Source organism: Gorilla gorilla, chromosome 4, assembly GCF_029281585.2.
Source record: "Gorilla gorilla gorilla isolate KB3781 chromosome 4, NHGRI_mGorGor1-v2.1_pri, whole genome shotgun sequence".
Lineage (NCBI taxonomy): Eukaryota > Metazoa > Chordata > Mammalia > Primates > Hominidae > Gorilla > Gorilla gorilla.
This window is the reverse complement of record NC_073228.2, coordinates 53,535,392-53,552,995: the sequence shown is the minus strand read 5'-3', so window position 1 is coordinate 53,552,995 and position 17,604 is coordinate 53,535,392. Positions and strand designations below refer to the sequence as shown.

The following is a 17,604-nucleotide window of genomic DNA, read 5'->3' as shown; positions in this document are numbered from 1 at the left end:
GCTGGGGCAGTGTGGGGAGCATCCGAGGCAGCCCTGGGTGGTATAATTAGAGACAGCACTGACACCTGCTCCCCTCCAGGGGTGCAGGCAGCCCAATACTTTCCCAATAGAAGGGAATTAGTTGGCAAAGCTTGCCTCATGTCGGCCTGCCCCACTCCCCGGGAGGCTTCATTCACCTTCAGATCTATTTGATGGAACAGTGCTTTGGGGGACATTGCTGCCAAGTCTCCACTCCCTGCTCACAGAAAGCTCTGCCTCCTGGAAATGGGCCAATGGGAGGAGTTTCTGGATTTCCTTCTGGCAGTGGCCTAAGTTCCTGAGGTCTTGCATTATGAGGGGGTTACCAATATATCTTAACCCCAGGCCTTTAAAAAAAAAATACTATTTGGGGTGGGGGCCAAGGAGACTAGGCCTCAGAGACGTCCTAGGGAATGTTTTAATTTAATAGAAAATAATTGAGGCTTATAAAAAGGCACAAAAATCCTGGCTAACACAGTGAAACCCCGTCTCTACTAAAAATACAAAAAATAAGCTGGGCGCGGTGGCGGGTGCCTGTAGTCCCAGCTACTCGGGAGGCTGAGGCAGGAGAATGGCGTGAACCCGGGAGGCAGAGCTTGCACTGAGCTGAGATCATGCCACTGCACTCCAGCCTGGGCGACAGAGCAAGACTCCGTCTAAGAATAAATAAATAAATAAATAAATAAATAAATAAATAAATAAATAAATAAAAAAAAAAAAAGAATAAAATAATTCTCTTTTCCCCCTCAGAAGAAACCACTTGAATTTTTTAAATTTCAGGGATACCCCCGGGGAATTCTTCAGTGTCCTCTCTGTGTACAACACTATGCTGAGCTTTTGGAAGAGGATACCAAAGAAAACAAAACTAGGCCGGGTGCGGTGGTTCACACCTGCAATCCCAGCACTTTGGGAGGCTGAGGTGGGAGGATCGCTTGAGTCCAGGAGTTTGAGACCAGCCTGGGCAAAATGGCAAGACCCCGTCTCTACAAAAAAAGAAAGAAGGAAAACAAAACAGTGGGTAATGACTGCAAAGAGACGAAGGAGTGGGTGGAGGAGGGGTCTCTGGTGCTCGTCCTGTAGGTGGATCGATGTGAAAGCAGTCCACTGCAAGCTGAGCAGTGCACGTGGGGTGTAGGGGCCTTCCGGACCAACAGGGGGAGCAGTGTGGGGCAAGAGGAAGAATATGGACTTTGGTGTCAGCATGCCTAGTTTTGAATCCTGGTCTCTGACATTTTTAATTAATTAATTAATTATTTTGAGACGGAGTTTCACTCTTGTTGTCCAGGCTGGAGTGCAATGGCACAATCTCAGCTCACTGCAACCTCCACCTCCCAGGTTCAAGCGATTCTCCTGCCTCAGCCTCCTGAGTAGCTGGGATTACAGGCATGTGCCACCACGCCCAGCTAATTTTGTATTTTTAGTAGAGCTGGAGTTTCTCCATGTTGGTCAGGTTGGTCTTGAACTCCTGACCTCAGGTGATTCACCCGCCTCAGCCTCCCAAAGTGTTGGGATTACAGGCATGAGCCACCACACCCGGCCTTTGACTTTTTATTTTATTTATTAATTTATTTATTTTTGAGATGGAGTCTCGCTCTGTCACCCAGGCTGGAGTGCAGTGGCACAGTCTCAGCTCACTGCAACCTCTGCCTGCCGGGTTCAAGCAATTCTTTAGCCTCAGCCTCTTGAGCAGCTGGGATAACAGGCACCTGCCACCACGCCCGGCTAATTTTTTTTTTTTTTTTTCTTTGAGACGGAGTCTTGCTCTGTAGCCCAGGCTGGGGTGCAGTGGTGCGATCTCAGCTCTGCCTCCCGGGTTCAAGCAATTCTCTGCCTCAGCCTCCCAAGTAGCTGGGATTACAGGCATGCACCACCAAGCCTGGCTAACTTTTGTATTTTTAGTAGAGACAGGGTTTCACCATCTTGGCCAGGCTGGTCTTGAACTCCTGACCTTGTGATCCACCTGCCTCGGCCTCCCAAAGTGCTGGGATTATAGGCGTGAGCCACTGTGCCCGGCTGGTCTCTGACACATCTAAGCTATGAACCATTAGGGTAAGTTTCTGACCATCTCTGAGCCCCATCTATGAAAGACTCATAGGGAGGTTGAAATTGCACCACATGTACAATATCTGGCCCAGTGTAGGAAATGTATAAATGTTAGCTTCATCCCTCAGGGAAGCCCACTGAGATCCACATGAAACTTTTGTCTGTGTCTCCCCATAACGTGACCTTTAGAAGTTGCCAATGGCCCACCCAATACCCAACCATGATTTTTCTGAGATAATCTGCCCGAGGTGTGTGAGAGGAAACGCGAAGAAGGCAGTCAGGCGGATTCACTCTTGGGGGAGCTGGGTAGGATCCTATCTCCTCCTACCTCCAGAGCATGCAGGCTCCATTTAGATACAAAGGGGTGGGATTGGGTTCCTGGGGAGAAATGGAGCCCCTTTGATTCTGCGGTTCTGTGGGTCTAAATCCGGCAGCTCCTTGGCTATCCACCCCCAGGCTTTGTGATTGGTTGGCTGTGGTTGGTGGGGGGGCAGGAAGCTGCTGGTGGAGCTGCAGCATCCTTCAGTCTCAGGCCCTCGGGAGGGGGAGGGGAAAGAACCAGGGCTGAGCTGTGGAGGGAAGGGGAGCCATTTCTCTCCACCGACTGCAACCTCCGTGCTCACAGCTCACGGTTCACCAGAATCCAGGGGCTTGGTCGGCCTAGGAATCCACAATGCTGGATATTTTCATCCTGATGTTCTTTGCCATCATAGGCCTGGTCATTCTGTCCTACATTATCTATCTGCTCTAGTGGCCTGGAGCTGCGGCCGGAGCCTGCTGGAGAACAGCTCAGAAGGAAGGATGGAGGTGAATGGCCGAGTGCCCTGCTTGCTGACGCACCGGTGGATTTTTGCTTCTGCTGTTATCTCGGGTATTGATTCAAAAAAAAAAAAAAGAAAAGAAAAAAAGAAAGAGTTTGCGTTCCTATTTTTTTTCTCAGACCTCTCTGAAAAGAATAAGAAATGCCAGCTTCTTTCTTTGGGACCTAATTTAAAATAAGACTTTAAAAATTACAAATAAAATCCACAATGTAAACGATTTTTAGGCAGAACGGGTTGGGAATGATGGATGTGGTGGGGAGGGACTATTATTTCCTAATTTCTTCTTCAAGTTAGGTGCTCAAACTCAAGTTGTCTATTTTCTTCCAGTAATTAAAGGTAAAACACATCTTTGCATGTCAGCATACTTGCAATATAGTTGTTTACAACTATGCTTGTATAATTGCATTACTTAATTATTGACTCATTCTTATTTGAGGGTGAGACGGCAAATAAATTTTACTTGGGGTGGGGTTTTCGGGGAGATGTCCAACTGTGGGATATGGTGGAGAGGAGGGAGGAACTCCTGGTACTTTGCAGTTGTCCCCATCTGAGACTTTTTATTTCTGGGTTTCTTACAGCTCCTGGTCTCTCCAGTCCAACAAGAGGCCTGTCATCCACAGAAGCAGTCCTGCTGCCCAGCAGACCTCTTTCAGAGCCTTCCAGACATGGCTGACCCCTGGCAAGCAAGGGGCTTTTTGAGCTGAGAGGCACTTGGCTGGGACATCAGGAATTCATGGACAGGGCTGGCAGATACTGCATATGTTTGAGCTGTAGATGGGATTGAGAACAGAAAATTGAAATGGAGACTTATTAAAGTTACCGTGGAGAACTGCTCAAAAATTCATTTTGAATTAAGGAAACAAATTCATTTTAAGTTTCCTTAGATCTAAATGCAACTGCACATTACACTCAAATATGTTCCTTCCTTCTCACACACAGGACTCCCTTGTGAAACTCAAGGGGAAGTTCAAGTTGCCCATCTTCATCTATGAAGCAGTCACTTTATCACTGTCTTTACAGATTGCACAGTCTGGGGTTTTGTGGTTTCTCTTGTCTCACTCTCCAGCCAGGAAGAACTTGTCATTTGAGTTTTTAAAATGTATCATTTCTTCCCCACCTCAAACCACTTGTATCCCAGTTTCTCATTTAAAGGGAGAAATGGTTATATAGTCCTCTCTTTGCACCTGATTGAATTATAAATGATAGAAACAAGATGGGTACACTTATTTAGGAAAAATCTCTTACCCCAAAATGAGTGTGTGTGTGTGTGTGTGTGTGTGTGTGTGTGTGTGTGTGTGTGTGTGTTTTAATCAAAGATCTTTTCTGGAAAAAACTTTCCACATAGTTCTCTGACCCATTAGAGTTGAAGAAACTATATATTTTGGGATTCAGAGTAGAATTGGCCTGCAAATCTGGGGTGTTTATTCCTTTTACAAGTGTATCATAATTGTTCTACATTTAATTTTCCTTTCTTGCTTAAAAGTAAACAAGGAGAGTCAGGAGTGGTGGCTCATGCCTGTAATCCCAGCACTCTGGGAGGCCGAGGCGGATGGATCACCTGAGGTCAGGAGTTGGAGACCAGCCTGGCCAACAGGGTGAAACCCCGCCTCTACTAAAAATACAAAAATTAGTCAGGCACAGTAGTGCGCGCCTGTAGTCCCAGATACCCGGGAGGCTGAGGCCGAAGAATTGCTTGAACCCGGGAGGCAGAGGTTGTAGTGAGCCGACATCATGTCACTGCACTCCAGCCTGGGAGACATAGCGAGACTCCGTCTCAAATAAAATAAAATAAATAAATAAATAAATAAACAAGGAGAAAGATTAGTTTTTAGTAATAACATTGTGTCCAATTTCCATGTTTTAAAACAAAAATTGAGGCATTATATGTCACAATTGAAATGGAAAAGTTGTGTTTAAAAATTATGGACAAGGCCAGGCACAGTGGCTCACGCCTGGAATCCCAGCACTTTGGGAGGCTGAGGCAGGAGGATCACTTGAGGTCAGGAGTTTGAGACCAGTCTGACCAACGTGGTGAAACCCTGTCTCTACTAAAAATACAAAAATTAGCTGGTGTGGTGGCAGGTGCCTGTAATCCCAGCTACTCAGGAGGCTGAGGCAGGAGAATCGCTTGAACCTGGGAGGCGGAGGTTGCAGTGAGCTGAGATCACACCTCTGCACTCTAGCCTAGGTGACACAGCAAGACCCCATCTCAAAAAAAAAAAAATAATAAAAACATAAAAATTATGGACAAGAAAAAACACTATTCTGGAAGCTTTGTTTTGGCAACAAATTATGTGACCTTTCATAAGTCATTTAAACTTTAGGGCTAGGCCAAGTGCTATGGCGCATGCCTATAATCCCATCATTTAGGGAAGTAGAAGCAGGAGGATAGCTTGAGGCCAAGAATTCCAGACCAGCCCAGGCAATATAGCGAGACCCCAATCTCCACAAAAATAAAAAATAAAATAAAAATAAATAAATACATAAACTTTAGGTCTTCTGTTTATTCTGTCAAATGAAAGTGTTAGGCCAAGGTCGCATTATCTCTTTGGAAACTACATCGAGAACAGAATTCCCATGGAACGAACTCTTAATAGTTCACTGGTAGTCCCCCTTTTCTGAATATTCTCCCCAACATGACATTTTATAACAAAAATGTAACTGCAAAACTCTTTTTTTTTCACCAACAGCCGGATTTTGATGAGAAAATAGCCATATTTATTTACTCCAAATATATATTATGTCTGTGATAATTTGCCTAAACTGTTTAAGGAATATTAACAAGTATGATACTGCATCGTGGTATGTAGCAAAAAGATAGGTAATCTGACATACATGGATGCAAGAAGTATGGCTGTGAACCTGGATATATTTAGAAATGATCTTCAGTAGAGTCCGTGATGTGACATTTTCCACCAAAACATTCTTCTAACTCTGGTATATCTTAGTGTTTTGAACTATAATTTCCGTCTTCAAGCCAAGACAGCAGCTCTACATCCTTACCTAGGTAATTCAGGCAAGCGCCAGTGTTTTGGAGGGGTCCAAATTAGAGTTAGTTATGATGGTATAGATCTTTAAAGTATAGTCTAACCAAGCTTGCTCTGGTCTTTTGTGACATCAAGGCTTCTCAGTCTGTATTCATATAAAGTTGAAACAACTAATCAATTCAGTGAAAAAAAATCAGCAGATTTCACTCATACACTGGTGATACATACCACTGGTATTGGGTACAATGTAAGGAGAGAGGATTACCCATCTCTTCAGTTACTTGTAAAATATGATTTAAAAAAATAAATCAATACATTTTGGAAAAAATGTATGACTTTGTGCTTATATTTATGCAACAATATGCTAGCTTATAACAGGGTTTTACTGTGTTATTTTGATAGTTGTTTAAATTTTACATTTAAACTATTTGTATTTTGGCATCCCAAAACATAATAAACACTGCAAAAAGTTACTTCTGTAATATAGGATTTTGTATAAATTTTATAAATTTGTGTCATAGGGTAATTTTGTCCAATAAAATGTCAATGAGATAAAAACCACTGAATAATTATAAATTACTTAGAAAAAATCAAGTGACAATGCTAAGAATCATTACACTAATACCTGCTTTCTTGATGAAAATGGGGTTTGTGGGGAAGAATGATGTATTTTATTTATTTTATTTTTTGGTTTTTGAGACAGAGTTTCGCTCTTGTCACCCAGGCTGGAGTGCAATGGCATGATCTTGGCTCACTGCAACCTCCGCCTCCTGGGTTCAAGCGATTCTCCTGCCTCAGCCTTCTGAGTGGCTGGGAGCACAGGCGTGCATCCCCATGCCTGGCTAATTTTTGTATTTTTTAAAGTAGAGACGGGTTTTCATCATGTTGGCCAGGTTGGTTTGGAACTCCTGACCTCAGGCTATCTGCCTGCCTCAGCCTCCCAAAGTGCTGGGATTACAGGTGTGAGCCACCGTGCCTGGCCAAAATATCATTTTGATTTTAAATTACTCAAAAATAACGAGACTTTTCCTTAGTAAGGCATCGAAGCACAACTGAAGTGGAAAATTGTCTTTGTAAATTACATGCTTTGGCTTTATCAAACTATAGATATTTTCAAAGCCTAGAGTGGCCTCTTCTAAGTCAGTTTTGTGCCCATCTATTTTAAACAAAAATAAAACCAAAGTCATATATTAAGAGGGGAACAGAAAAAGCCATTGACACAACTTCCATTATAAAATCAAACACACCAAGGCAGATACATTAGAAATGTTTAAGAACATCTTTGTACTTAAAATTTAAACGGTGAGACTGCCAGGTGTGGTGGTGGCTCACGTCTGTAATCCCAGCACTTTGGAAGGCCGAAGCAGGTAGGTCACTTGAGGTCAGGAGTTCGAGACCAGACTGGCCAACATGGTGAAACCCCATCTCTACTGAAAATACAAAATTAGCCGGGCAAGGCGGCACATGCCTGTAATCCCAGCTGCTCAGGAGGCTGAGGCAGGAGCATCACTTGAACCTGGAAGGTGGAGGTTGTAGTGGGCCGAGATTGCGCCACTGCACTCCAGCCTGGGCGACAGAGAGAGATTCGGTCTTAACAAAACAAAACAAAACAAAACACAAAACACAGGCTGGGAGCAGTGGCTCATGCCTGTAATCCCAGCACTTTGGGAGGCTGAGCTGGGCGGATCACGAGGTCAGGAGTTCGAGACCAGCCTGGCCAACATGGTGAAACCCCGTCTGTACTAAAAATACAGAAAAAAAAAAAAAAAAAAAAAAACCTGGGCATGGTGGCACGTGCCTGTAAATCCCAGCTGCTCAGGAGGCTGAGGCAGAAGAATTGCTCAAACCCAGGAGGCAGAGGTTGCAGTAAGCCAAGATTGCACCATTGCACTCCAGCCAGGCGGCAGAGCAAGACTATGTCTCAAAAAAACAAACAAAACAAAAAACAAACACCGTAAGAGGCCGGGCACTGTGCTTCACGCCTATAATCTCAGCACTTTGGGTGGCCGAGGTGGGGCAGATCACCTGAAGTCAGGAGTTTGAGACCGGCCTTTCCAACAAAGTGAAACCCCAGCTCTACTAAAAATACAAAAATTAGCCAGGCATGGTGGTGTGTGCCTGTGGTCCCAGCTACTCAGGAGGCTGAGGCAGGAGAATCGCTTAAACCTGGGAGGCAGAGGTTTCAGTACGACAAGATCGCACCACTGTACTCCAGCGTGGGTGACAGACTCTGTCTCAAAAAAACACTGTAAGATCTTATAGTCATGGGAAATTGCAGGTAATCCACAATATTTAATTACATATTTTATTTTTTGAAACTGATATTAAGCTATGATAATTGTAGCATTTCTAGTTTAGCAGCAATTGGAATATTCATTGCTTACGGATTTAATCACTGAATTAAATAGCAGAACAGTGCAGAATACTGTTCTATAGATTATTGTTTATGAGTTATTGCTAGTAAATGAAATTATTTAATTTTATATGTTAATATTAAGTGTAAGTATACACATACATAAATATACAGCTAACTACAATATTAATTTGTATTAAGACATTTCATTTTTTTGATCATGGTAGAGCTATAATTAACAGCTTAAATGAAGGTAAGTTCCCCCACAAAAAGCTCAATGACTTGCATAATGACAAACTCTGAACAAGATGGAATGTTTTCAATTTTAACATAGTTTTATTAATATAGTAAATAAACAAAATTTAGCAAATATCAAATATTTAGTATCAAAGAAAATTTACCATAAAAACAATACTTCTGAAATAGCAATGCATATTTTCGTTATACGCACCTTTAAGAAAGCAGTGATCTCAGAATGTCTACAAGTATTACTATTATTATCTTAATTTAAGAGTCTTTCAAAGGCCAAATTGTTGCCGTTTGTGGGGTTCTTTTTTTAGTCTCTAGTTATTTGAGGAATTTTCTGGAGTTATATTTTTCTTCTTTTTTTTTTTTTCAATCTTGCCCTTAAATGCAATATATTTGTTTTCTTGATGAAAAGAATGCAATCTTAGTCCTTTGGAATTTTTTTTCTTTTTTAACCTGGAGAAGACTGTTCAATGCAGCTATCTTTCAGGTCACCTTTCCTAGCTCAGTAATGCCTCAAAAACCAAGGAGCGTATGTCTATATCCTGATTTCTTACAGGTTTCACAGTTACCTGCTAGTGGAAGTGCTACAGAAGTCACATTGTTAGTAAGATATCCAACAACCAAAGAGGCTTTTGTAATAGCCTTATTTTTACCCTTCACAATATTTATTGACATAAAAATCTGTAATCATACAATTGAGTACTATTTGCATAAGGAGGTTAACCTTTTAGTAATAATCACAAAGAGGTTAGTGTTTGCTATTCATTGACATAAGATGGTATTTCCAGCTGCACCTTCTGTTGGGTATCTCATAATTGGCATGAGAAGGAGTCCTCCAAAAAAGTGTTAAAGTTTCATAGCTTCACAAGATACAGAGAGCTTATCACAAGTTGTACATTTTCAATTAGTTTCTAAGGAAGATAGCATCATTAGTTTGTTAGTACTATTATGGTGCATGGTGTGTGTAGACATAATAATAAAGATAAAGATAATACTGTGTTACTGAACTTGCCTTCTACAGGGAGTAAAAAATCATTCTACAAATCAAAGTCAAAGGAGGCTGAGGAAATCATTACAAAAACGAAAAAGGAGCTGGGCCCCCAGGTCTGCTAATTTAGGCCAATCTTTTTTTTTTTTTGAGTCGGAGTCTTGCTCTGTCGCCCAGGCTGGAGTGCAATGGCGTGATCTCAGCTCACTGTAACCTCCGCCTCCTGGGTTCAAGCAATTCTCCTGCCTCAGCCTCCCAACTAGCTGGGATTACAGGCGCCCGCCACCATGCTGGACTAATTTTTGTATTTTTAGTAGAGACAGAGTTTCACCACGTTGGCCAGGCTGGTCTCTTGGCCAGGCTTGTCTCGAACTCCTGATCTTGTGATCTGCCGCCTCGGCCTCCCAAAGTGCTAGGATTACAGGCGTGAGTCACCGCGCCCAGCAGCCAATCTTCTACTTTAAAAAACAGTACAGGCTAAATTATCTGACTTGTTAGTACTTTACATAGTTATGTTGTTATGACTGTTCCAGAGTTAGTGAGAAATTGACAGTCTCCTAATGTTTTTAAACTATTCATTTTCCAAATGCTCTTTTTTTGTGACAATGACTGCCTATACCATCACTTAAACATTGATAATAATGGTAATAACAACATATGCTTTTAAAAGTTAATTTCCCCTTTAAAATTTGACATTACACTTTATTCTTCATGACAAAGGTATTCGGCAAAAAAGAATGGACCACTGAATTGAAAAAACTCCAAATTTGGTCATAAATGTTATTTGTATGTTTTAACAATTGAATGGACAATTTGTCAGCTTGCTTTTTATTGGTGGCAGAATGACACAGTTTATTTCCTGCACCCAAAGAATGAATCAAACTTTTTATGTTCCAAATTTTTGGTAAGATGATATAATAATCTCACAATTATTGAGAATAATGAAATAAATAATGTGAGGTTTTTTTTTTAATTACAGCAGCAGTCATGTCAGTTCAAGTGAATAAAGAAGATTCAAAACCCAGACCAAATATGTTTTACATGCTTCTTTTGTAAACTTGCTAAAAATAATTGCTGTGGAGACGGATAATTCAAGGAATTCAAGGAAACTTTACAATGCCAAATTTCTTTCTCTAAGGAAATGAAATCTAGAATCCATTTAGTAAAATATTAAAAATATTCACTATTGCTGGGCATGGTGACTTACACCTGTAATCCTAGCACTTTGGGAGGCTGAGGCAGGTGGATAACCTGAGGTCAGGAGTTTGAGACCAGCCTGGCCAACATGGCAAAACCCTGTCTCTGCTAATGATACAAAAAAATTAACCGGGTGTGGTGGCACACACCTGTAGTCCCAGCTACTGGGGAGGCTGAGGCAGGAGAATCGCATGAAGCAGAGAGGCAGAAGTTGCAGTGAGCCAAGATCACACCACTGCACTCCAGCCTGGGCAACAGAGTGAGACTCCATCTCAAAAAAAAAAAAAATTCACTATTTATATTTGAATATTTTACTTTTTTTTCCTTATTTTTTCTTTCCCTCACAGATAGTTGAACAGGTATACTCTTAACTTGGAATAATCAATGTTTTGATAGATCTATGCTTTGCAAGCATGTATAGGAAAAAAGAGAGGGGAAAATGAAAAAACTAAGGTATTATTTTATACTCTGGTATCTGCCAACTTTTAATCTTTATAATTCAATTCCATTTATAATTCAACTGAGGGTGAATTCTTACATTGAGAAGAAGAAAATGAAACCAGGATAAAAGCAAGAACTTTGTTTTTGCATAAATATGCTAATGAAAAACTGGAGAAAAAAATTCCTGCCACCAATGGAATTACAGTGGGAAAATCCATCTAAGAAAGACAGTTAAACTTCTCACCTTCCAGAAATGAAGGTAAGTGCCTTTACTACTGAAGTACAATAAAATCCTGTTTTCACAATTTGTATTTTCTCCACAATTTTCACTCTTCCTCAGTCCTATTCATCTCTCACTGAGTCCCTCTTACCAAACATTTGAGAATTTCCCATAATTTACCCCCTACTTCTGCAGATACTTTTCATATCTTCTAGTGTTTCTTTCCTTCATCAGCTCCAAAGGTGAGTTAAATCAAGAGCTTGGGTAAAGAAGGCCAGCCTCTGAGAAGTCCAGGTGGAAGCAATGTGTCTTCAGAAGTAAAGTGCTCAAACCCAAGGAGAAAAAAATGGGATGGGAGATCCAGGAGGACTCCAGCATTCTTTCAGCCCTGTCAAGTACTATTATTATCTACTTTAATAGTAAAAGTAAAAGCAGTAGTGGCAGATGCTAGTCAGGCTGAAACAGTCCTGCAGCTTCTTGGAATCTATATACTTGAGAGAACAGAACCGAACCCCACTCTCTCATGGGCTGCTGTAAACCACCCATACGTTTAGTTTCCTTTGTCAAATCTTGTTTTTTTGTTTTTTGTTTTGTTTTGTTTTGTTTAGAAACAGGGTCTCACTCTGTCACCAGGCTGGAGTGCAATGGTACAATCATAACTCACTGCAGCCTCCAACTCCTGGACTCAAGGGATCCTCCTGCCTCAGCCTCCAAAATTGCTGGGATTACAGGTGTGAGCCACTGTGCCCAGACAAATCTCACTTTTTAAGATAGGGAGAAAAGCTTTAGGAAGAAGTAAAAACTATTTGTAAAGATTATTCTGGCAGCAGAATAGCTATTTTCTTTCATTTTATTTTTCTCTTATTTGCTACATTTTATTTGAATCCCCAGTAAAAGATGATTTGATTGCATTGAGACAATATATACCTTCCTGTATGTATAGACCTTTTGTATGATTATCTTAAAGAAGGAAATATATGTCTCTGTGTGTGTGTCTATATATATATATATAGACATATATGTATACTTTGTTTTTATCCATTAGTTCATGTAAAACATGAACAAAATATAATGTTCTTTGTAAGCATATGCCAAGAAGGTAGTAAAAACTGTGATTTGTATTCTACACATTCCAAAACACCATATTGCAAATCTTCACAAAACATTCTGGGCTATGTCTATACAACTTAAACAAAGTGAACATACACACTATTTAGTGAATTTGGGTCTAACTATAAAATGGAATTTTCTCTTGCTTCAAAAATGCATACACACAGGTTGGCTGGTCCCAGATTCTTGAACAGCTAACATTCTATTTTGGTTTGGTGTTAGGTTGACTAAAACCTGGAGAGGCAGAGCTTGTTTTCCAGAGAAATCTCAGTACATTCTTGAGTCTGCCTGTTATTTTTATATTAATAATGATGTACATAGTTGCTTCTAAAATTCTATCCAGCTTTTGAATTCTTAGGTTACTTAGATGATAAAAAGTCCCATGGATGCTATTTTTTGAGTGAAAAAGTAGCACTCCTCTAATCATTCATTCAGTGACGTTCTCTAAAGGCAAGGCTTTCTGAGGATTTAGGTAGACAGAGGAGTATTCATGGTCAAATACAGGACCTCCTTATGGAAGTTAGCCTGAGCATGTACAAGATGGAACAAATTCAAAAAGCTTCTGTCATCTTCATCACGGTCTCCTATATGCCATACATAGTGGGGAAAAGAAAATGACAGTTAAAATGTTAAGTTTATAATTTATTTTATTAATTAATTTAATTTTTGAGACACAGTCTCCCCCTGTTGCTTAGGCTGGAATGCAGTGGTGCCATCTCGGCTCACTGCAACCTCTGCCTCCTGGGTTCAAGCAATTCTCCTGCCTCAGCCTCCCGAGTAGCTGGGATTACAGGCATGCACCACCACACCTGGCTAATTTTTGTATTTTTAGTAGAGACGAGGTCTCTCCATGTTGGCCAGGCTGGTTTCAAACTCCTGACCTCAGGTGATCCACCCACCTTATACGTATATAATTTATTTGAAACATAAGATGTTCTAATTTTCCCTAGTAATATTTATTTATTCATTATTATTTTTTGAGACAGCGTCTCCCTGTGTCGCCCAGGCTGGAGTGCAGTGGCACAATCTTGGCTCACTGCAAGCTCCGCCTCCTGGGTTCAAGCGATTCTCCTGCCTCAGCCTCCCGAGTAGCTGGGACTACAGGCGCCTGCCACCACGCCCAGCTAATTTTTTTGTATTTTTAGTAGAGACGGGGTTTCATCGTGTTAGCCAGGATGGTCTCGACCTCCTGACCTTGTGATCCACCCGCCTCGGCCTCCCAAAGTGCTGGGATTACAGGCATGAGCCACCGCGCCCGGCCTTCCCTAGTAATATTTAAACAGAAGACTTTTTGTTAGTGACTTTACTAAGTCAAGTTAACTACTGAAATCATGGAATTATATAAGAAAAGTAGATTAGAAGTCAGAAGAAAAGGATGCTCATCCACGCTTTATTGCTTCTAACTTTGAGACCTTGGTAAGTCAGGTAACTTCTCTAAGCCTTAGTTTTCTCATCTGTAAAATAGGGTTAATTATCATGTTGGTTACTTCATAAAGCTGTAAAATAATATTTACAAATATATTTTTATGCTAGTGACAGTTGGTAAGTGAGCAAGTTAAATTTTTTTGCTGTGCAAAATTGAAAGTGGTTCCTTTCAAAGCAGACTCTTCAACTTTATATTCTCCATTAAAACCAATACCAGATTTTTAAAGTGACGAAAGCCAGGAACTAAATATATTGCAAGGAAAAACAAACAAAAGTCCGCTTCCTCTACTTATTGTTAGTTTTTATTTTTTAAAGTCAACATAGAAATAGCTTTTTTTTTTTTCTATTCTTGGACTGTTAGAGAAAAATATTTCTGTTCTAGGTGGAGACTAGAGCGCATTTTTACGCACACCTGTGCACCAAGTACATTCCTACTCACCAGACATAATTGATTGCAGCATTTCCATTATAACACATGCAAATGCATTTGCCACATTCTGCAGGAAGTTCTTTCTTTCCACTGGAGTGCTAAAGACTTTGCAGACTTTTTGCATCATTTTAACTGTCCAATCCATGCAGTACAGTTCTTTCTCACACACCTGATTTAGACATATAAAGCACTGTAAACCTTCATGTGAAGAAAGCTATAGAATTTGAAAATGGTGAACAATGATGAATAATTATAGTTTGTGATTTTACATAATTTATGATACCTGACACCATACTGAGTCTATACATGGGAAATGCTCTTGTATCTAATACTATTTTGCTTTCAAATGGTACAATTTTAATGGGAAAAAAGTATGAAGTAAATACAAGCCTAATTTAAGATTATCATAGAAGAATATTTACTAATGAAATAACTAATATTGAAAACAGGCCAGGCACGGTGGCTCACGCCTGTAATCCCAGAACTTTGGGAGGCCAAGGTGGGCAGATCACTTGAGGTCAGGAGTTCGAGACCAGCCTGGCCAAAATGGTGAAACCCTGTCTCTACTAAAATACAAAAATTAGCCAGACATGGTGGCGAGCGCCTATAATCCAACCTACTCAGGAGGCTGAGGCAGGAGAATCACTTGAACTCAGGAGGCGGAGGATGCAGTGAGCGGAGATCATACCATTGCACTCCAGCCTGGGGGACAGAGCCAGACTCCATCTCCAAAAAAAAAAAAAAAATATATATATATATATATATATGTATTGAAAACAGTTACTGAACATAGAAAAAAAATTCTGCTCATTTACTCATTCAGTAAACATTTATTGAGCACCTGCTAGGAGCTGAAGATACAATGACAAACCATAAAGACATGGCTCTATTTTCAAGAAGTCCAATGAGGGTGATAGACAAATGGGCAATTTCAATAAGCAAGAGAATTCTATGGTATTGTCGACTTTCCATCTTGAGAATTTTAGGGAATATTTGTTTCTTCATTATTGAAAAGATAAATATTTAAAGATTACATGTTCCTAGCCAAAACTGACTGAAAAGTAAAAGGTTTCTTTACTAACATCCTTAATTGCCAATTTAACTCACATAGCCAAATAAATAATGCATATTATTAAAATAAACTGTATAGTAGTGTAACTAAATAATAGCACTGTGATAGGAAAGACCTATTGACTATTTATTATGTGTAAAGCACTGTACTAGGATCTATGAAAGAAATAAGTGACGCAGTACTGGATTTCAAAGAGCTTGCAGTCTATTTTGGGAGATGACCTACTCCACACATACAGTGGCTTAAGGACACTAATAGTAAATGAAGATAGAGAAGACAAATCGGAGGCAATTCAGAGAACTTTAATGATCAGAATTGACATGTTAATCAGAGAAGGCTTTCTAGAGAAGGCTTCCCCATCCCTAGTGATTTTCTCTTCATTACATTTGCTATAGTGCTGCCAAAATGATCTGCCAAAAACACAAAGCCAATTATGTCTCTCCCCTTCATAAAACTTTTCAGTAGCTCCCTATTAGAAAATGGGTTCAAGCTCCACAGAATGGCCCACAAAACCCTTCCTTACCTAGCCTCTCCCTTCATGTCTAACCTCACCTCCTGCTACTCTTCTGCAGATTCTACCCTTCAGAAATCATACTGAACTGCTTACAGTGTCCTGAATACAGTCACATGATCCCATTTTTCTTCTGCCTTGAATAATCTGCTGCCACCCTCTATCTGCCTGGTGAACTCCTACTTATTCATTTACTTATTTATTTTTTAGAGACAGGGTCTCCCTCTGCTATGCAGACTGAAGTGCAGTGGCGTGACCATAGCTCACTGCAGCTTCAAACTCCTGGGCTCAAGTGATCCTCCTGCCTCAGCCTTCTGAGTAGCAGGGACGATAGACACACACCACCACACCCAGCTAGTTTTATTTTATGTTTTGTAGAATTGAGGCTTTCCCTATATTGCCCAGGATGGTCTTGAATTCCCGGCTTCAAGTGATCCTCCAGGCTCAGCCTCCCAAAGAGCTGGGATTATAGACATGAACCAATGCACTCAGCCTTTTATTTAAGTAATTTATTTTTTGAGATGAGATCTCATTCTGTTGCCCAGGCTAGAGTGCAGTGGTGCTATCTTGGCTCACCACAGCCTTGACCACTCAGACTCAAGTGATCTTCCCACTTCAGCTCCTGAGTAGCTGAGCTCACAGGCATGCGTGCCACAACTCCTGGCTAATTTTTAAATTTTTTATTATTTATTTATTTTTTTTTTGGAGACAGCATCTCACTCTGTCACCTAGGCTGGAGTGCAGTGGCATGATCTGCTCACTGCAACCTCCGCCTGCCAGGCTCAAGTGATTCTCCTGCCTCAGCCTCCCGAGTAGCTGGGATTACAGGCACCTGCCACCACACCTGGCTAATTTTTGTATTTTTAGTAGAGTTGGCATTTCACCACATTGGCCAGGCTAGTTTCGAACTCCTGACCTCAGGTGATCCGCCTGACTCAGTCTCCCAAAGTGCTGGGATTACAGGCATGAGCCATCATGTCCGGCCAATTTTTAAACATTTTTATTGTAGAGACAGGGTCTTGCTGTGTTTTCCAGGCTGCTCTCGAACTCCTGGGATCAAGAATCTCATAATTTATGGCCCATAGTAAGCACTCAATACAAATTTGTGTTAAATGAATATTAAATAAATATAATATTATATATATATGTATGTATGTGTATATGTATGTGTGTGTGCATGTGTGTGTGTATTGAGAGGGGAGAGGGTCTCGTTCTGTTGCCCAGACTGGAGTACAGTGGCACAATTTTGGTTCACTGTAACCTTAAACTCCCAGGCTCAATCAATCCTCCCACCTCAGCCTCCTGAGTAGCTGGGACCACAGATGTCGCCAACACACCGAGCTAATCTTTGTATTTTTTTTGTAGAGACGGGTTTCGCCATGTTGACCAGGCTAGTCTTGAACTCCTGGGCTCAAGTGATCCTCCTGTCTCAGCCTCTCAAAGTGCTGGGTTTACAGGTGTGAGCCATCCCGTCCGGCCTAAATATATTTTTAAGACTTTTTATTTTGAAACATTTTGACTATACAAAATTAGAGAGAGTAATATAATAAACTCCCAGTACTCATTTCCCAGTTTCAACAATTATCAATCTTATTTCAACTGTATCTCCATTTACTCCCAAGTCTTCTCCCCAACCCACCCCCACAGTGATTATTTTGAAGTAAATCAAATGGGATGCTTTTTTTAACATGGAATTTTTTTTAAAAAGAATATAACTTAGCAGAACTGTATAATGAAAA

The 17,604-nt window shown here is 40.7% G+C and overlaps 1 protein-coding gene and 1 long non-coding RNA gene across 3 annotated transcripts in view; one reads left to right on the top strand and one right to left on the bottom strand.

Annotated features, from left to right (window-relative positions):
• The first annotated feature begins 1,989 nt into the window (after positions 1-1,989).
• On the top strand, positions 1,990-5,133 carry LOC109026856 (uncharacterized). The gene is made up of 2 exons (XR_002005904.4): positions 1,990-2,932; positions 3,461-5,133. It is a non-coding gene; the product is annotated as an uncharacterized lncRNA (long non-coding RNA).
• A 5,774-nt stretch (positions 5,134-10,907) lies between these two features.
• Positions 10,908-17,604, bottom strand: part of FBXO47 (F-box protein 47) — a 32,128-nt gene continuing 25,431 nt past the window's right edge. The window contains exons 10-11 of one of the 2 annotated variants that reach the window (XM_055388271.2): positions 14,292-14,496; positions 10,908-13,011 (exon numbers count right to left, since the gene is read on the bottom strand). In XM_055388271.2, coding sequence (XP_055244246.1) covers positions 12,896-13,011; positions 14,292-14,496 — 321 coding nt within the window. In that variant the 3' untranslated portion in view covers positions 10,908-12,895. The remainder of the gene's footprint in view (positions 13,012-14,291; positions 14,497-17,604) is intronic. The other variant, XM_055388272.2, reaches the window with a different exon arrangement.